Source organism: Hypomesus transpacificus, chromosome 18 (assembly GCF_021917145.1).
Source record: "Hypomesus transpacificus isolate Combined female chromosome 18, fHypTra1, whole genome shotgun sequence".
Taxonomy (NCBI): domain Eukaryota; kingdom Metazoa; phylum Chordata; class Actinopteri; order Osmeriformes; family Osmeridae; genus Hypomesus; species Hypomesus transpacificus.
This window is the reverse complement of record NC_061077.1, coordinates 5548226-5566524: the sequence shown is the minus strand read 5'-3', so window position 1 is coordinate 5566524 and position 18299 is coordinate 5548226. Positions and strand designations below refer to the sequence as shown.

The following is an 18299-nucleotide window of genomic DNA, read 5'->3' as shown; positions in this document are numbered from 1 at the left end:
TCTTTTAGCTCTACATAGCTCAGGTCTTCAATAAAACACAACAAACATTTCCAAATTCTTGAGCCCACTGCGCGTGTATCGGTGTTCTCACTTTTAAGGCAAACCCAGCTGCCATTTGAATTCTCCTGCTTGAAGCCATGCATTTACTTGAATATGTAAGTTGTATTATTCTCAATTGGGTGAGTTTGTTCCTCTCACATCATCCATTCATTTCTGCAGACGATAGGCTAACACGATTACAGGCAGAGTCAGACAATCAGCGAGTGCCCCCTCCCTTTATTGACGGACTCACTTATCACATTTGCCAAATTGCAGACAGCGTCCGGGCTCACCTTACAAATTGCACATTGGGAATTTTTATCATGTTGAATATGTCCTATGTTTTCAGTTAGCACCCTGACGTTGCATCTCTTTTTAGGGAGGCTGGACTGTGTTGGGGTAACAGATATTAGGATGGGGCTAAGAGCGAGGAACACAGACATTCGATTTTTTTTTCTCAAATTGAAAACGGTGATAGGTCGGGGGAAATACTAATTACAAAATACCTGTAATCAAGTTAATTAAAAAATGTGTTCAAATTAGATTTTAGTTAGTTGTGAATTATTTGCTAGAAATGAGTTTATTATTGAAATAAAGTTGCAAGGAACTATAAGACAAACCAGTATGTCCATCTTCCCTGCAATTAATCGTAATTTGGCAGTTTGTAAAACAGGAGCAACTCATTTGAAATCATTAAATATTAAGAACCAGGCTCCAGTGCTATGTTACTCTTGACTGTGTATAGGGAAGAGGAGGGGGGGCGACTTTCAGATGACATTGACGCTATGTAGACGGGAGTTGAGAACTGCGCTCCCTTCAACGTTTCTGGTTGTTGATGTTAGACAGTCGCACAAGGCGAAGCGGCTGCTTCTCGTGTTGATTCGCCACCTCGTCAGCACTGCGCGCTGCTGGACAGCTCCCCGCTGCGGGATACGTGCGCGCTTTCCTCTCGGACACCTTTGGCGCTGGTTCCAAGTATTTTAATGGAAAGAAAATATATTTATGTTCCAAGTAAAACTGGAAGTTTACAACTTCAGGAGGAATCTACGGATACCTCGTTTCAAGATTTGTGGCAGGCAGCACATCCTCGGTGGCAGAGAGCACAGAATAATTGTGAGTAAATTGGCTTCTCATGCCTTTCAGAATTCCTTTGCCTACTAAGGTGTCTCACAACGTAAGTGAGACACATATTTGATTAGTTTGCTGTCACTGATAATTCTGGTGATTAAACTCGGGATTGAATGTGTCAGAAACCTATGTTACTGAATGGTTTTGCATGAGAACAGCTCCGAACCGCGTTATAGCTAATTAAATGTTGAAGTAATAGCTCTTTCTAACGATTAAAATGGTGCAAATCTGTGTACGCACTTTGATGCGTGTTCGTGTCTTTTGGTTCCCTAGGCTATTTATTGAATGGAATGGAATTTAGAGCCTATTTGTGCAGCCGGATGCGTAAAGCTTTACGCTTTGGACATTCCTTTGTCTCCACAATACGATTGTATTCCAGTTGGGTTGAGAGATTTCTTTCTGTTTTCTTGTCGATTAAATAGAGCAAATGTAATTGTTAAAAGGAACGGCAGGTGTTAATTGTTGCTCACAACAAATTCGCATATTGACGATCTCATTCTCTGGAATATTATATTGCTGTTGTGCGTCTCGCGCAAAGTGTATGTTCCTGGATTCTGTGTGTAGAAGTTCTGGCTATATAACAAACACTATTGCATGGTTAGATTTGCTCTCCTTTATTGTCTCCACTAATTCTATAGCAGAATGCATGTTCTGTTCTGATTGTGGGGACAGCTTTCGAAATGCCATCTAGACTACGCACAACTAATTATCTGCGTATTATTGGTGGAAAAAGTCTAGCATGAGTTTTCTGCAATTGTTTTTGCATTGCGTGCTGTAACATGATGAGTTTAGAAATTCGTATCATGTTGAATGCGGTTGATGGAAAAAAATATCCCTTCCTTGTTTACCAGTAATTTGTGCAAATGTGTCTAATTGTGTATTATGGTTATTTAACATAACCAATTTACATTATGGTGTTGTTACAGTCACATTCTGGGCTGGCAATCAATCATGTTGTTTCATCAATCTCTTAAATTGAGTGCGCCCTCAAAAAACGACAAATTACTCTATTCACCGATTCCAGGTTAACGGCAACAGACGAGCCGTGTCTCCATAGTCTTCACCTCCCCCAAACATTTGGTCCAAAGGTTTGGTGTAAACCGCGAAGCTGCTGTCTGCGTGGACTGGTGCTGAAGCCTCCCGTCCGACTGCCAGGACCTCTGCCAAATCCAGAGACATGGCGACGAACGGCACCAAAACGGATGCACAAGTGACAGAACTGAACGAAGTGGCAACTAATGACAAACCCAAGTCACTGGATGTGAAAGAAGAAAAGAAGAAGGATCTTCCCGAAAGAGAAACATGGGGGGGGAGATTTGATTTCCTTCTGTCGTGTGTAGGTTATGCAATTGGACTAGGCAACGTATGGAGATTTCCATATCTCTGTGGAAAAAACGGTGGAGGTAAACATAAATTAGAATATGTGGTCTAGGGCCTATTTGCTTCGTCAATTGATGCCTAATTGAAAATGATTAACTGAATGTGTAACGTGTGCACAGTGCAAATATGCAGACAATATCATTTGAATATCAATTAGATGTATGCTTATTCTAATCTAATTTGATTCACTTATGTCCATCCAGGAGCCTTCTTGATTCCTTATTTTTTGACCCTCATATTCGCTGGGATCCCCTTGTTTCTGCTGGAATGCTCCCTTGGCCAGTACACGTCTATTGGCGGGCTTGGTGTGTGGAAACTGGCTCCCATGTTCAAAGGTATTCATTTTTCATCCTCACAAAGGCATTATCTGTTTTATATGCAAATGATCGTGGTCATTTCTACAGTTCTGATCAATGACCTCAAACAGATGTAGAATGGCCCTTCTGGTGAATATCTGCACCATTACATGCCACATTTTCTTTGTTCGTATATTATTCTATAATTAATTAGAAATCTGCTTGATTTCCAACTGATAGGTGTTGGCCTTGCAGCAGCTGTTCTGTCCTTCTGGCTAAACATTTACTACATTGTCATCATTTCCTGGGCTATTTACTACCTGTATAATTCGTTTACCACTGTAAGTACTTATCTTATTTCATATGGGGATGAAATTATTACACTTTACTCTTGTCTATGTGAAGAACCCAATACGTTAATGTGTGGTTATGTAATGTAATGTAAATGAAGGAGAACAAATCGTCTGTTTTGCAGGACCTTCCATGGAGTTCATGTAACAATCCATGGAACACAGAAAAATGTTACTCAAACTACAGCATTGCATATAACACCAATCTCACCAGTTCTGTACTGGAGTTCTGGGAGTAAGACATTGACTGCTTTCTCTATGCTTTAAACAATACTGCAGTAGGGTGGCATGCACCCTCTTAGAAATAAATAATAAGTAGCCACTTAGCTACACAGCTTCCTCCCTATGTGTATAATAATCTCATTGTTGCACATCTTATAGGCGAAACATGCATCAGATGACCGATGGCTTGGATAAACCAGGACAGATACGATGGCCATTGGCTATAACACTGGCAATCGCTTGGGTCCTTGTGTACTTCTGTATCTGGAAAGGGGTTAGCTGGACGGGAAAGGTGAGATGTGGTTTTCCTTTGTCAGACTCTATTCCTTGATTTCCAATATACAACGTTTGGCAGTTATGCAATATTCATAATTCTCGTATCACCTCATCAATCATTTAGAATGCAGGGAGTATTGTCCAGATTGATTTTAGAATGAGAGAATAGACATCAAACACACAGTAATCATATTCACACTCATGGTGCTTTCTCTAATTCCATTTCTCCTGACAGTTTTTATACAGTGGGGGTTTGGCTTTAAGCTTGGAGGAGGAGCTAACAGGCCCACTAGAATCTGGTTGCTTCTCTCCCCAGTATTCTACCCCAGTGTAGCTACATTTGGAAAATCGAAGGCATCATGTGCCCATGGAAAGTAACATGTGTTGTGGTTGCGAAACACCCCACACACTGTCTTTTCTTTGCTCACAAATTGTATACGCAGTGTCGTAAAAGTCAAAAGTAAAAAATAAATAAAAGGAATGGTGAAATGGCATTGATTCAAATTTAAACCTGAATGAATTTCCTAACTTGAATGTTCTTGCATGTTGTGCCCTCTTCTGTCTGTGAGAGATGTGAGTTGAGGAAATAGAAAGGGACTCTCTGCTCCTCTGAAAGACCTTTTGTAGTGTCAGAATTACAATGTGTTCATTCAGGGACTTAGCTGTTCTTCCAACAGTATAGTTTTACCATGCAGTGTCTCCTTGGTGATATTGACTCATGAATGATATTTCCTAGGTGGTGTACTTCTCAGCCACATACCCTTATTTCATGCTGTTCATTCTGTTCATCCGTGGAGTTACTCTGCCTGGAGCGAAAGAGGGAATTCTCTTCTATATTACACCTGACTTTCAGAAACTCAAAGAGTCTGAGGTAATGGTAGATTGTTCAAAGTAATATATAAATCTTCTGTATGTTTGAGTTACCATTGATAAGCTTCTTTGTCAGTCAGTTAATGGATGCCTGTCTGTCTTTGTCAGGTATGGCTAGATGCAGCCACCCAAATATTTTTCTCTTATGGATTAGGACTGGGGTCCTTGATAGCTCTGGGCAGCTATAACACGTTCAATAACAATGTTTACAGGTAAGATTGGAGGATGGAGTGTTCGATTTAAATTAGACTGTGGCTATAAGAGGGTCTTGAGGACAATTGATGTACTGTGAGATGCCTGAATGAACACCGTCTGTTATGTATAATAATCAATAGAATTTTATGATAATTCATTGCTTTGATTCTGCATAGCACATTTACAGATGCACATTAGTTAACAACTGCAGAGCCTCCCCTCCAATAGCATCTTCATGGTTCTAGGTCACACAAATTGCTTATCTGTTGCGTAATTACGGGGCCCTTAACTTGCATTTATTTCAATTGGCTTGTTGTTTTTGATTATCCCAATAATACCCAGCTAGAGGTCGAGGCTTTTCATCATACAATTAACTGTGTAAAGACAAACTCTACTTTGTAAATGGGGCCTTACTATCCATTGAAATTAGGATAATATCATTTAACATGTATTTTAAACATTAAACCTATAGGCATGTTTTCATGGCATGTGATCAATACAGACGTCAATAGCTGTTCAGTTATCTCCCTGGCGGAAACAAGCTTCCTCTCTTTCTCCAGAGAGGCCCCCTTTTCAGGAAGGCATGATATAGGAGAAATGACAAATCACTTGAAGCGCTGACAACAGAACTGTTTGATGTTTTCTCTCCCCAGAGACTCAATCATTGTGTGCTGCATCAACTCCTTCACCAGCATGTTTGCTGGCTTTGTCATCTTCTCTATTGTTGGCTTCATGGCGAACGTGTCAAACAGGCCCATTGCTGATGTTGCAGCTTCAGGTAACTATTCCACATGCTCCCTCTGTAATTGCACCATCACACCAATGCTAAACAAAGAAGTGTAACACTGAGGATCCTGACTCCAGCTCACGGCAGTCATGATTCACTCAAACTGAAGGTAAACATCCAGTCCTACACTGACAAAAGGCATTGGGAAAAAAGGATACATCATGTTTTCACCTTGTTGTTTCTTCCACAGGCCCCGGCTTGGCTTTCCTTGCCTACCCAGAGGCTGTGACCCAGCTACCCGTCTCTCCTCTCTGGGCCATCCTGTTCTTCTCTATGCTGCTGATGCTGGGGATTGACAGCCAGGTATGAGATGCTCTGACCTAGATATGTAAGCACAGGTACTTATCATACCATGCCTGTTCTGGTTTATTTTTATGGTAAACATGCAATCTGCTGCTGGTGGACAATTGTGTCTGAACTTTGACTTCTCCTGTCAGATGGTTTTACTGCAGCATATCACCTCCATCTGCCCCCAGGCTTCTCTCCCCCATCCTCTCTGCTGTATGAGATATGGGTTACTTTGAGGCTGTTGAAACCAGCAATAATGATACATTAAATGTACTCCTTCCATCCACCACTTACCCAACCCATTGGGAAACAAGAAAAATCTTAAATATTTTGACTTATTATTATTAATTCCCAAGATGGCCTCAAAGAAGGGGCCATTAAGAAGTATTTGGTTTGAATGCATCACAATGACCACAAAACAATGTGTAATCTGCTGAATTGATAGAATATAATTCATCAATGTCCTTTATAATTGTCACTAGTTAAAGGGTGGGCTACTTTGCAAATGTAATGGTATGTTTACAATTTCTGTCTTGAATAAAATAATAATCATTGGAATTCACAATTTTGGGACTACCTATCAACCCACAGCCTAGCCTGACTCCCAGCCTCAGGTCTTACAGTAGGATTCCCTGTCATTGTTTCAGTTCTGCACAGTGGAGGGCTTTATCACTGCTCTGGTGGATGAGTTTCCTACAGCTCTTAGAGGGAGACGAGAGCTCTTCATCGCAGCTGTCTGTTTTGTCTCCTACCTCATCGGCCTGTCTAACATCACACAGGTACACCAAACATCTGCTCTTTCACATCAGTACTGTATAGGAGGGACAACTAAGGATTATTGAAACCTTATTGAAATCTAAAAAGTATTAGAAATGCACTGTAAGGATTAGCAACTCTAATAAACATTGCAGTTTCTCCTCTGCAAGAGTCATTCAGAAAACCTTAGTTAAGATTTACTGTATGTAGTGGTTCATCTGACAACTGTGTCTGTCACCAGGGTGGGATCTACGTGTTTAAGCTGTTTGACTACTACTCTGCCAGTGGAATGTGTCTGCTCTTCCTGGTCTTCTTTGAGTGCATCTCAATATCCTGGTGCTATGGTGGGTGTTATCACTGAGGACATCCGCCCTTCATCTGCTTTGTAGATCCAAAATATGTAAGAAACAGGACATACATGACAAGTGTTGCACTTTACTTAAGTGCAAACTAATTGTCTCCTTTTGTTGGATGAAAAAATCCTTGAAAAGAGGATAAAAAATGTAACAGATTGAAGGCGAGGGTAATTGTAAAGGTGGAATGAAAGAACCACCTCACACCTGTCCAGAGGCATTAGTGAAGCTTGGAAGGTGCTGTTGCCTCAAGGATATCAGGGCTCACACGTTGTATCCCCCTTTCCTCATCAGAATGCATGACAGACCACCGGTAAATTGAAATAAATTGGATATGAATATTTTGATTGTACAATCATTTATCTCACAGGTGTGAACAAGTTCTATGACAACATCCAGGAGATGATTGGCTATAAACCCTGTATATGGTTTAAGATGTGCTGGGTCGTGTTCACCCCTCTCATCGTCGGTGTAAGTACCCTGAACAGATCCAATCGTACATCCAACGTCATGCGATGAAAAATGAAATCAACATGTATGTCAATATCCCTATCCCGGGGCTAGTCAGAACCTAGAATCAGGGATGTCAGGGTGATGCATAATGAGTTTCCCATGTCTTCCACAGGGGGTGTTCCTGTTCAGTGCCTTCCAAATGGTCCCCCTCACCATGGGCGACTACGTGTTTCCCGGCTGGGGCCAGGGAGTAGGCTGGCTTATGGCTCTCTCCTCCATGTTGCTCATCCCGGGATACATGATTTACATGTTCATTGGCCTCAAGGGCACTTACAAAGAGGTACCAGACTGTATCTTGTCTTTATACTGTTAAGGTGGTCCCCTTGGGAAAATTAGGCATCATGATCGTTTGTCTTTATTGATTCTTGTTATTTGTGTAGTAAACCTGATATTTTCATCATGGCACAGCTTTGGGATATGTCTGCTGGTATTGATTTGACATTTACAGTGGGTCTCAATCATCTTGTGTTGTTTTCCCAGCGCCTGCGGATAATGCTACAGCCCCCAGCAGTGGTACGACGGCCCCAGGAGAATGGACCTGAGCAACAGGTGGAGACCAACGCAGCAAATTTAGCTAGCCCTGCTAACCCAGCTGCTCCTGCCATCCCAGTTGTTCCTGCCACCCCAGCTGTTCCTGCCACCCCGGCTGCCCCAGCTGCCCCAGCTGCCCCAGCCGCCCCAACTGCCCCAGCTGCCCCAGCTGCTGCAGCAAGCCCCACCAATCCAACCAGCCCTGCTGCCCCAGCCAACCCAGCTCCTCCTGCCAACCCAGCCACTGCAGCCAGTCCTGTGAACCCGACCAGCCCAACCAACCCAACCCAGACCACAAGCCCAACTAACCCGATCAGCCCCACCTATCCGCCAAACCCAGTTAGCCCAACAGAGCCTATCATCCCCCTCAACCCTGTGAGTCCCCCTAACCTGACCAATGCAGAGGCCAATGTCTAGATGTGAAAGAAACCTTAACGGAGAGAAGAGACCAAGGACTTTCAAGATTTTAATTGATTCACCTACCTCCAGGGGCAATATGTGATCAAACCGGATTTTAGATTCATGTTCAATTTTTCTGCATTTGTACAACCAACCTGGTAATGTCTTATTATTGGTACTGTATGCATTACAAAAACAAAAATCAAAGACTGTTAATGTTCTCAAAACTCCCGTAAATCTGAGAAAAAAAAGTTAACATAGTGTGTAATACTGTGAGAAAATACAAATATTGAAAATAGAATAGCAATTTGTTAAATATATTCATGAACCGAGTAAATGCAGTGTGAATATAGTAGAGATGAAGTAGTCACCATGGTCACCATGGGAGAGAGGAGGGGACAGGGTCCAGTCATTATGTGGTTGTTTACCAAGCCTCACACTGTTGTCCCCTCTGTGAGGCTCCTTACAGATCACCCTGATGATGAGGGAAACTTTGCCGAAGCACAATGCCAATATGAAGATGAAGTCAATGAGCCCTGGAGTATTCCAGTATCTGTTGCAAAAGAATTTGTGTGAGAGAGACTGTTATTTTATCTTCCTTTTTGAGTAAAAAAAAAAAACTTTTATGTGATTGATACATTTTTAGAATTATTTTTAGGATGTTTTCTACTATACATGTTGTGACCGAGGACCAAAATCGTAGGCAGACAAAAGCAAAAACTATCTATGCCATGTAGAGTTCAGTTTGTGAAGTACAGGGTACAAAAATGTACTAAAAAAAATATGAGCACAGGGTTAGAAAAGTGATTTACCAACATTGACTATCTCTTAATGCTGACAGTCAATCCTGTTTACGTTTTGCATGCTTTCCTCAGGAACATCAGTGACAATTTCCAAAATGTATCCTAACAAAAATAAAAAACTAGATCAGACACAGAGAAGGCCTTAAGCCAGTTATTAATCAATTTCTAAGTCATGGTCTGTTTACACGACTGGGCACATTTCCAGAATAACACATTTTTGCGCAAGCAAACAATATTGGACCAACTCTGTGTTTAAAGAAAGTCATTCATTTTACTTTATGTGTAATGATCAATTATATTTTGATCAATATGTATTCAGCAATACATATGTAGACGTATGGGTGCAGACCAGTATGAGAGTGGTCTGCTTCTCTTTTCTTTACGTTGTCTTTGCTTTACTAGTGAAAAGCACAAAGCTTTAATTTCAACAGACTTTTGCCATGACGTGTGAGGACAATGCTAGTTTGCTTCTATGGCAGCTACAGTGAAAGCATCTGATTGATCGAAACATGTTTACTTTGAAAAGCAAAACAACGGAGTGGAAATGTGAAATGGCTACAGTTCATGTCCTGTGAATTTTGTATAAAGTTACTCTACCACAGTTTTCTCTGGAACTTTGTTGTAAAACTGTACTGTGTAAAACATGTAACTGTGAATGTCTGTAATACATTGGAAGTTATTGTCTAAATGTTGAAAAAATTCTAAAGGAGTTGCTGTTTTCTGCAATAATATTTTGATCACAGAAACTAAAGCACATATCTTACAGAAGTATATGAAATGACGATGACAATGAAGATATTGATGATTATATTAAAAATAGAAACTATGTCTAGTAAAAATGATATTGTTTTGTATATTTTTAACTGTCTCACTGCCTAATGTACAACATAATATATACATGATATGTATTTAAATGGTGTCACATGATAAAGCACGATTGTCATGTTATACAAAAAGAAAAAATATTGAAAAAATAAAGAATTATAGAAAACACTACGACAGGTCCTGCCTATTTTTATTACAGCACACAAACCTCATGCAGCCTCCTGTATCCTGTAGCTGTTGTTGTCAATGAAAATGGGGTCACAGTCTTATCAAAACAGAGTGCATTCTGCATTTAATGTTCACATCACATTGTTTCTCATATTGGTGATGAAAACTGCGACATTCCCTTGATGTTTACTGTATCATCAGATTTGCACATGTAATGAAATGCACTGTTGAGAAAATATAAGGCAAGGATCAGGCAAAACAATGTTTTGATATGGATGCATTTTCAGGGCGCTGACTGGAGCCATGTGGACGACAGGAGATGAAATAGAAGGAATTTATGGAATAGAATCAAAACTAGAAAAGTGAAAGGCCAAAATAATCTGGTGCATAAAATAAATAAAAGCTCAATTCAAAATGGGTCAGTTTCATCTATACAAAATGACAGTAAAATATCTGAAAGGCAGCCTGGTGTTGTTGCAAGCATCCACAGCCGAAGCTGAGTGAGGCCACAGCAGGCACATCACCACTGCACAACTCTGGCCCCGCGGCCTGACGTACCCACCCGCTCCATCTCCCAAACCCCTTCTATACGGCTGTGTGTGTCTGTGTGTCTGTTTGTGAGTGTCGTCTGTGTGTGTGTGTGTGTGTATGTGTGCCTGCCTTCTCCCCCACCTCCTGCAGTTGCTGCTTCCATTAGCTTCCAGTGTGATAAAAGAGATGGCACCAGCTGACACCACAACAATGACTCGCACATGGATGAAAGAATGAGATGTCCCCTCTGGTAGCTTGAGGCAAACTGTGTGTGTGGGCGTGTGTGTGTGTGTGTGTGTGTGTGTGTGTGTGCATGTGTGGGTGTTTTTGTGTGTCTGTGAGGATATTGGGGTTTGAATAATTGTCCCTAATGAAAGCTCCTATGAACTAGGCAGTGATGGATGACTTACTAGCCTCCCTATTCCCAGATGTATAATTTAGCATCATTACCTATGAAAACCAGTCACCACTAAGACAACTTAAACTGATGTTTCATGTCCATGAAGGTAATGGATCATCATTGTTAGCTGGGGACGACAGTTGAGGGAAGCTCTTAATTTGTTAGAATCAGTCAAGCAGAACACATTTGTTTTGCTGGATGTACAGACCTAGGCATTAATAAAAAACTTTTGTATTTTTCTAGATAGTGATCATATATGTTCCATATTGACATATGATGGAGACAGATATCTTTGGAAAGCAGAGCAGGGGACATTGATTGGTGTTGGGTGCAATGAGTGAGGCACACTGAGAGGAGAGCCTATTTTTAAAGCAAAAAAGGGCTTGGAGTGTGGCCGCGGGAGAGGACACTGAAGGAGCAAACTGGTGATCCATGATGCTTTTATAAAAGGATGACAGTCGCTCCAGCTTATAAACTCACACAGGCCACTGTTATTAATCCTCAAAGCCCACTGAGGAGGAGAGGCTAATTCTGGTTTTGGGATGAAACGATTGATAATTATGGGGATCATTTTCTGTTTCTCCCCTTATTAAGCGCTTATGTTTTGGAACATAATGACCGTTCTATTTTGCATATATCCTTGTGAATCACCTAGCCTTCATCATTTCCACCAAAAAATGTTGCTCACCTGTGACAGTTTTTTTCTGATACATTTTGTTTGCCCAAGACTTCCGTCTGAGTTACCCTCACCAGAGAATTCAAAGCAAATACTTTAATGAATAACTAATCTTTGCAGATGCATGAATCTACATATCAATGTAATCAGAGGATTGTGTGCATGGCTATTTTCAGCAGAGGGGCTGAGAGGATGTCAAGCGTGCATAGCCTCTCTGCATATATGCTAATCGTACTTCATTTCCAATTTGAATATGAACCCTGCTGAAATGAACTTGTTAACCAGTACATTAAACAATCGTGCAATCGTATGTTTTTGCACGATTTTGCCCAGGATATTCACTACGTCTACATTCAGACTACTACTACCTGAATCTCAGTCATGCATTTTATCAGTGCTGTCGTTTGACGAGGATTGAGATTGGAGGCTGCCTGCAAGGATGTGTTAAGTCATATTTTGCTCCTGATTCGTCTGTTGATGAGATTTTTGGGTGACACAGCAGATATAGATGTGGCTCAGAGGCAGGCGAGGCACTCACTTATCTACCGAGGTAGCAACTGCAGACAGCCCATACATACCAAAAAGGTAGCCCAGTCATGTCTCACACTAGTGGGTTATCTAGCTCTGTAAGAATATGCAAGGGTTTTAACAAATCCCCCTCTTCTGAAAATTATACAGAACCTTCAAAAAGGAGGATTAATATTTCCCATCCCCCATCCCTCTTCAGCAAATGGTTGCTGTGGACCTGTGATTTATAGCGCTGATTCACTGTGTGTCAGTAAGGTAGTATTTAAATATTGCAACTGCTTGAGTTTCTCCCTGGCTATGATGAAAAACCATTTTGTTTCCCCTCATGATCACATTTTGGATAACATATTTACTCAATGAATAATCTGAGTGAAGTGGTGTCTGGGCCCTTGTAGATACTTGGTATGCTTTGGGCCTTCTGCACTTGTGCTTAAGAATTAGCCTCTATCTGAGAGTGGGAATTTAAACTCACAAGAAGAAGCCATTTTAGATAATCAGGAGGCTATCCCTAGTGACCTTCAGTTTGTGCCAGCCTGTCTTGTCTTTTGTCACAGCTTATAACATCTCCCCAATGTGCCAGAGGCTTATTGAAGAGTCACTGTAGATTACAGTTTGGGTCAAACCCTGCATGCAAATTAGCCAGAGACTAGTCAAAGAGAAACACTGAGAGAAGCAGGGAGCCAGCTAGATGCCTCATGGGAAGATAGAACTGCAACTGCAATCACCATCCTGTAAACCTGGGAATGCACATGGGTAATACATCTGTTTTCTTTTTCTTTCTTTTTTAAGCTCAAAAGCAATATTTGTATTGTGGGATTGGATTTGTTCGTTATTTTGAAGATACATGTGCTGAAAGACTTGTAATGAGTGGCATCAACCTCTTGACCTATGAAGAGGGTCATTAACTAATTATTTTTGGATGTGTCAGAAGTGAACAGCTCCTCCTAACTCTTTGCCGGGGTGTAAAGTTCCACATGGTGAGTGAGACATGTTCCTCTCCCTGCATGTCACGCACACTGTCTGATCTTCTGCTCCATCGGCCAGCCAATGGCTCATCACTGCAGCCCCGGGTCCTCAGTCAGATGTGACTGAAGGGTCCCCAGCCAGACAACAGACATGCCCATGTGTCTGCTTCAGGCACCACTACACATGTTAGAAATGAGTCCCTTCAGCTTATGCCAGCTGATGAATCAGCTGTCTTAGAATTGTCTCACAAGATTTCTTTCTGACAGATGTAATATTGTGAAACGTGTACTATTTGTGTTTGTGTGTGTGTGATTAGATACCTGACTCTCTATAATACTTTCTCTTTCACTTTAACGCACTTGTCTGTGTGTCTTTCTCACTCTTAAAACATATTAATCACTAGAACACTAAGTATAATATATGTCATCACTGTTTACATTTATGTTGGTACCTCTTCTAAAAGCATACATTTATACAAACTTGTTACAGCAAACACACACTCCCTTGTATGCACACATGATGAAGAGATAGTAGGGTTTTTCCATTAGGCGAAGACTAGGGGCTGTGGTGAATCAGAGCTCTCATGGGGCTGATGTGGCCCATTCTTTCTATTCCCAACTGTCAGAGAGGCTCAGGGGCCGTGTTCACTGATGGGTGAGTGGGACCAGGCTGGGCCACAGCAGCCTTTCCAGCCAGGGCCCTTGCTCCTGGGGCAGCTCTGCTTCAGTCCCCTTACAGTCCCCTATCCTGGAGCTCAACAGGAGCCAGCATGCTCAGTCAGGAACATCATGGAGCCTTAAGGGTTTTGTACAGTCAATAAACAACCGTCACTTACGGGGGGGTCTGTAGATGTCATATACAGTATTTAGTACCTGAATGTAGACTGCACGAATCAGTTTCCAACCCCGTACATGGTATAATGAAATAGTATGGACCAACCGAACATAAGGCTCTCAATCATCCTCCATCATGGTCTGACAGTATGTGTGTTTCCCTAAGCAGCTAGATGCAAGCAGTGTTGAGAGGGACGCTCCTGTCGGCTGTCAAACACATCTCTTGGCAGGGCATAATGTGGCGCGCGACGCGTCACTGCCTATCACTCCACCTTACAGCTGACCAGCCGCTCACGCATGCCCTGTGCACCTCTGAAGCCCAAAACAGACACTGTCAGGTGTGATAACGGTTTGAGCCCCAAAACAAGCTCTGAAGCCCTAGCCTCTCCCATTCTCCCCTGCTCCACTTGATGTTTCTGCCGCAGAGCTCACGGCCCACAATGCATTGCAGCCAGTGAATGTGCAGCATGTCCTGAGAATACTTCTCTTCTGGTTCACCTGCTCATCCCCCCTCCCTCCTCCTGGCTGAACCCCATAGATAACCTGGCTGCTCTGCTCCCTTGGACCGGGCTCTTCTAAGAGGCGGGGGGCTGAGAAGAGATAAGGAGGGCTACCGTACCAGAGGGAATCAAAAAGTCCTCTATCGGTCCAGGTTCTTTATAGTTTAAAATGACCGAAAGGTACAAGTTACAGCATGTAGAGTGTAGAGCATACAGTAGGCCCACACATGTCACTCCAGGACATGCTCCCCCTGAAGCTTGGACTGGGAGCCAGATGATTCCCTCTCTCTCTTTCTCTTTTTCTTGCTTTCTCCATTTCTCTGTTGTTCTTCTGTCCTCTGGCGTCTTCCATGCTCCTTGGTACCAAAATCTGCTGCCTACATTTAGCGTTGGGGGATTTTACTCCTCGGCACACACTCATTATTTCAATCCTCGCTAGCCCGCGGACAGGCACAGTCTCTCTGACAGCGTTTGATGCTATCTCTCTCTCTCTCTCTCTCAGTCTCTCTATCTCCCTCTCTCTCTCTCCCCCAATTCATTCTCTTGGATGACAAAACCTGTGGAAACAGCAGCAATGGACAAATAGTGTTACTTGCAAACCTATTAAGCACTGGTCTGTTGACACATCTTGGAAAATATCAAAGGATGTTTATTAATGTGAAGGATTGTGTTGGCATGCTGAGTCACTATATACATCACCAAAACAGAAAATATCTTTATTTCTACCGACAAGAGTTTGAAGTGACATAGGCCTGTATAGGGTACACATACATGAACTACCTCACACTACACTAGTCTATGATCCACACATCTGGGTCCAGTGGCATGATCCTGCAAAGCATATCCAACCTGGCTGTCTGTTTCCTATAGTGAACCTCCTGATCATTCCCCTTTTGTTCTGTTTGGTTTCCGACATAAAGGGGAGCGATGGCGTAGATATGGTTGCCTACTGTGTAGTCTGAGGATACTCGAGACTGATAAAACAATGTGATGGTGGAGAAGAAATGGGGAAGGGAGTGATTTTCTGTGGCGGATTGTTCTCTTTGATCTGGAGTGCAGTGAAAGGAGGACATTATGTAACATCTTCAGCACACACATGGCTGAGTGTGTGACTGCCAAACAGAGAGAGGGAGAGAGACAGACAGATAGACAGACAGATCAACAAACAGAGAGAGAGAGAGAGAGAGAGAGAGAGAGAGAGAGAGAGAGAGAGAGAGAGAGAGAAAGAGAGAAAGAGAGAAAGAGAGACACTGAGAGACACTGAGAGGCAGGAAAGATGGAAGACGTGAGAGGAGAAACATTGCCACTCAAATTGGCATTGGGTCACTTTCCTTATTAGGGCTACTCAGTCAAGCAGCTATAACATGCGTCCTAACGAGCCTGATAATGAGACATGAGAATGCCCCTTAGTGATGGTTCAGCATTTATCTGCTGCTCCATGACCGAGTCCTACTGTCGCCATACACATCTTTTTCTGTGTCAGTTGGTACGCAGGAAATAATTTGTATAATTGCAATGGGTGCTGATGTTGTAAGACATTAAAAATGTGGTTGCTGGCTAACAAGAAATATTGGCTGATCATTTGTTTTTGTTCAAATGAAACTACTGATTATCTTGAGAAAGAAAACATGGTGCCGAAGCCATTGTGTGGCAGATGGATTCCATGATCAATCATTCAACGAGGAATCAATATTTCAAAGTTCAAGGGAAATTATGTAATGTGTCTTAACAGAATGGTCTTCATCAAACACCATACGGTCCACAGACTTCTTTTCATGCACTCTAATAAGGTTCTCTGAAGTGGAGTAGAGCAGGGTCAAAGACAGAGAGACAACAGCTACTGAGCTAAGCTGAGGCAGCACAAAATCAATCAAGTCATTAATGGAATATAGCCAACAGTGGCTTACATGCCATACATTACGCATCTGAACAAACCATGTTTCAACATCTGGAGGTATGGGGCAGGAGGACAGATATCAGGGATTGGCAGAGTGTGATGGAGGTGGTGAGAAGCCTGTTGATGTGAAGAAGGACTGACAGGTTATGTTTCTGTTCTGGGTATACTGATCCAAAATGACCGTATTGTCTTTCTTTTCCTCCATCGAGGTTATGCCTTTGCCAGAAGTCCACATGACACAATGGATGAGCCTCCACCGTAGCTGAGACCAGAGCCTTCTCAGGTCAGGCCTCTGAAGGTAATTCACAAGTACTCACAACCCCCCACTGAACCCTGACTACAGATCCCAATCACGTGGGGCCAAATCAGAGCCTGGCCTCTCAATAATTTCCCCTCGTTTGCGACCCTTTGTAGGGCTGTGGCTGCATTTGGAAATGACGTGTTCTGTAATCGGGTGTGTAGGGCTGTCAGCTCAGGGTGCATGATCTTGCCAGCATGACTCAAGTCTGCCCGTGAGCCGCTTCTTGCGCTTGTGCATCTACTCCAGTTGCTTGTATGATCTCTTTTAGATTCTCTTGCCCAAGGATGTGTGTGCATTCTTACAGCAGAAAGACACAGATATATTTTTTTAAGGGTGGGGGTGTGTTGGGAGGTGTATAGATAATATTCAGATAATTTACTGGCAATTATGCAAATTTCCCAGATGTGGAGCATTCAAGGATGTTGTAGATAGCAGAGCAGCCTCACCGCCTCATCAGCCACAGCAAATTTGGAATTATGTAAAAAAAGAGAAAAAAAGATCTTTATCAGACGTGTGCTCAGGCCAACATGTGGGCTACATACAGGCCAACATGTGGGCTACATACAGGCCAACATGTGGGCTACATACAGGCCAACCTGTGGGCTACATACAGGCCAACATGTGGGCTACATACAGACCAACCTGTGGGCTACATACAGGCCAACCTGTGGGCTACATACAGGCCAACATGTGGGCTACCTACAGGCCAACATGTGGGCTACCTACAGGCCAACATGTGGGCTACATACTGGCCAACATGTGGGCTACATACAGGCCAACATGTGGGCTACATACAGGCCAACATGTGGGCTACATACTGGCCAACATGTGGGCTACATACAGGCCAATGTGTGTGACAGGAAAGGAGAGGGCCACTCCTCCCTCCACCCTTTAGTTTACTGACTCATTCATTCAATGGGATTAATTGTCACATGATACTATCTGTCTGATTTGTGCGACTGCCTGTACTATATTGGCTGCTTCATTTTACATATTAGCGTATGAGGCAAATGGAGCAGAAAGCATTGACCGACATCAGTTTTGACTATGTCTGAGAGCAGAGGCCATCCCCTTACAGAAATAACAGCAGGCAGGGACTGAAGACCAGTCCTCATCGCCAGCCCGTCATGATCCTTGCTGGCTTTGCACACTGAAAGGGCCGCTTGAATTTGACGTGACCCTGAAGTGTCGTCCTGATTTAGACCCTATTCTCAGTGTCGGCTGCCGATGTGGATTGATGTCTATGCTGGGTTTGTTCTTGGTTTAGATTTTACACAAGCAAGGAAATGTGGATTTTCACTTGCAAAAATCCCAAAGGAGCAGGCTTCCTTGGAAGGCTTGGCTTGTGCTGGCATTGTGGTAACTGAATGGCTGGGTCTAATCTGGTGAAGGCAGGGGTCTGTTGGAGGGGGTTTGAAGCAGCTTTGAGCCTGAGGGAATAGAGCCACAAAAAACGAAGGGATCTTGTTCTACCAGTGAAAGGATTTG

General features: G+C 42.7%; 1 protein-coding gene across 1 annotated transcript; it reads left to right on the top strand.

The window, feature by feature from the left end:
• Positions 1–746: 746 nt before the first annotated feature.
• Positions 747–8785, top strand: LOC124481282 (sodium- and chloride-dependent GABA transporter 1-like). Its single transcript, XM_047041221.1, has 15 exons — positions 747–1152; positions 2192–2570; positions 2751–2882; positions 3084–3184; positions 3319–3428; positions 3575–3707; positions 4428–4562; positions 4670–4773; positions 5410–5534; positions 5734–5846; positions 6479–6610; positions 6829–6931; positions 7311–7411; positions 7566–7733; positions 7934–8785. The coding sequence occupies exons 2-15, from the start codon at positions 2345–2347 to the stop codon at positions 8399–8401; spliced, it is 2151 nt and encodes a 716-aa protein (XP_046897177.1). The 5' UTR covers positions 747–1152; positions 2192–2344; the 3' UTR covers positions 8402–8785.
• Positions 8786–18299: the final 9514 nt, after the last annotated feature.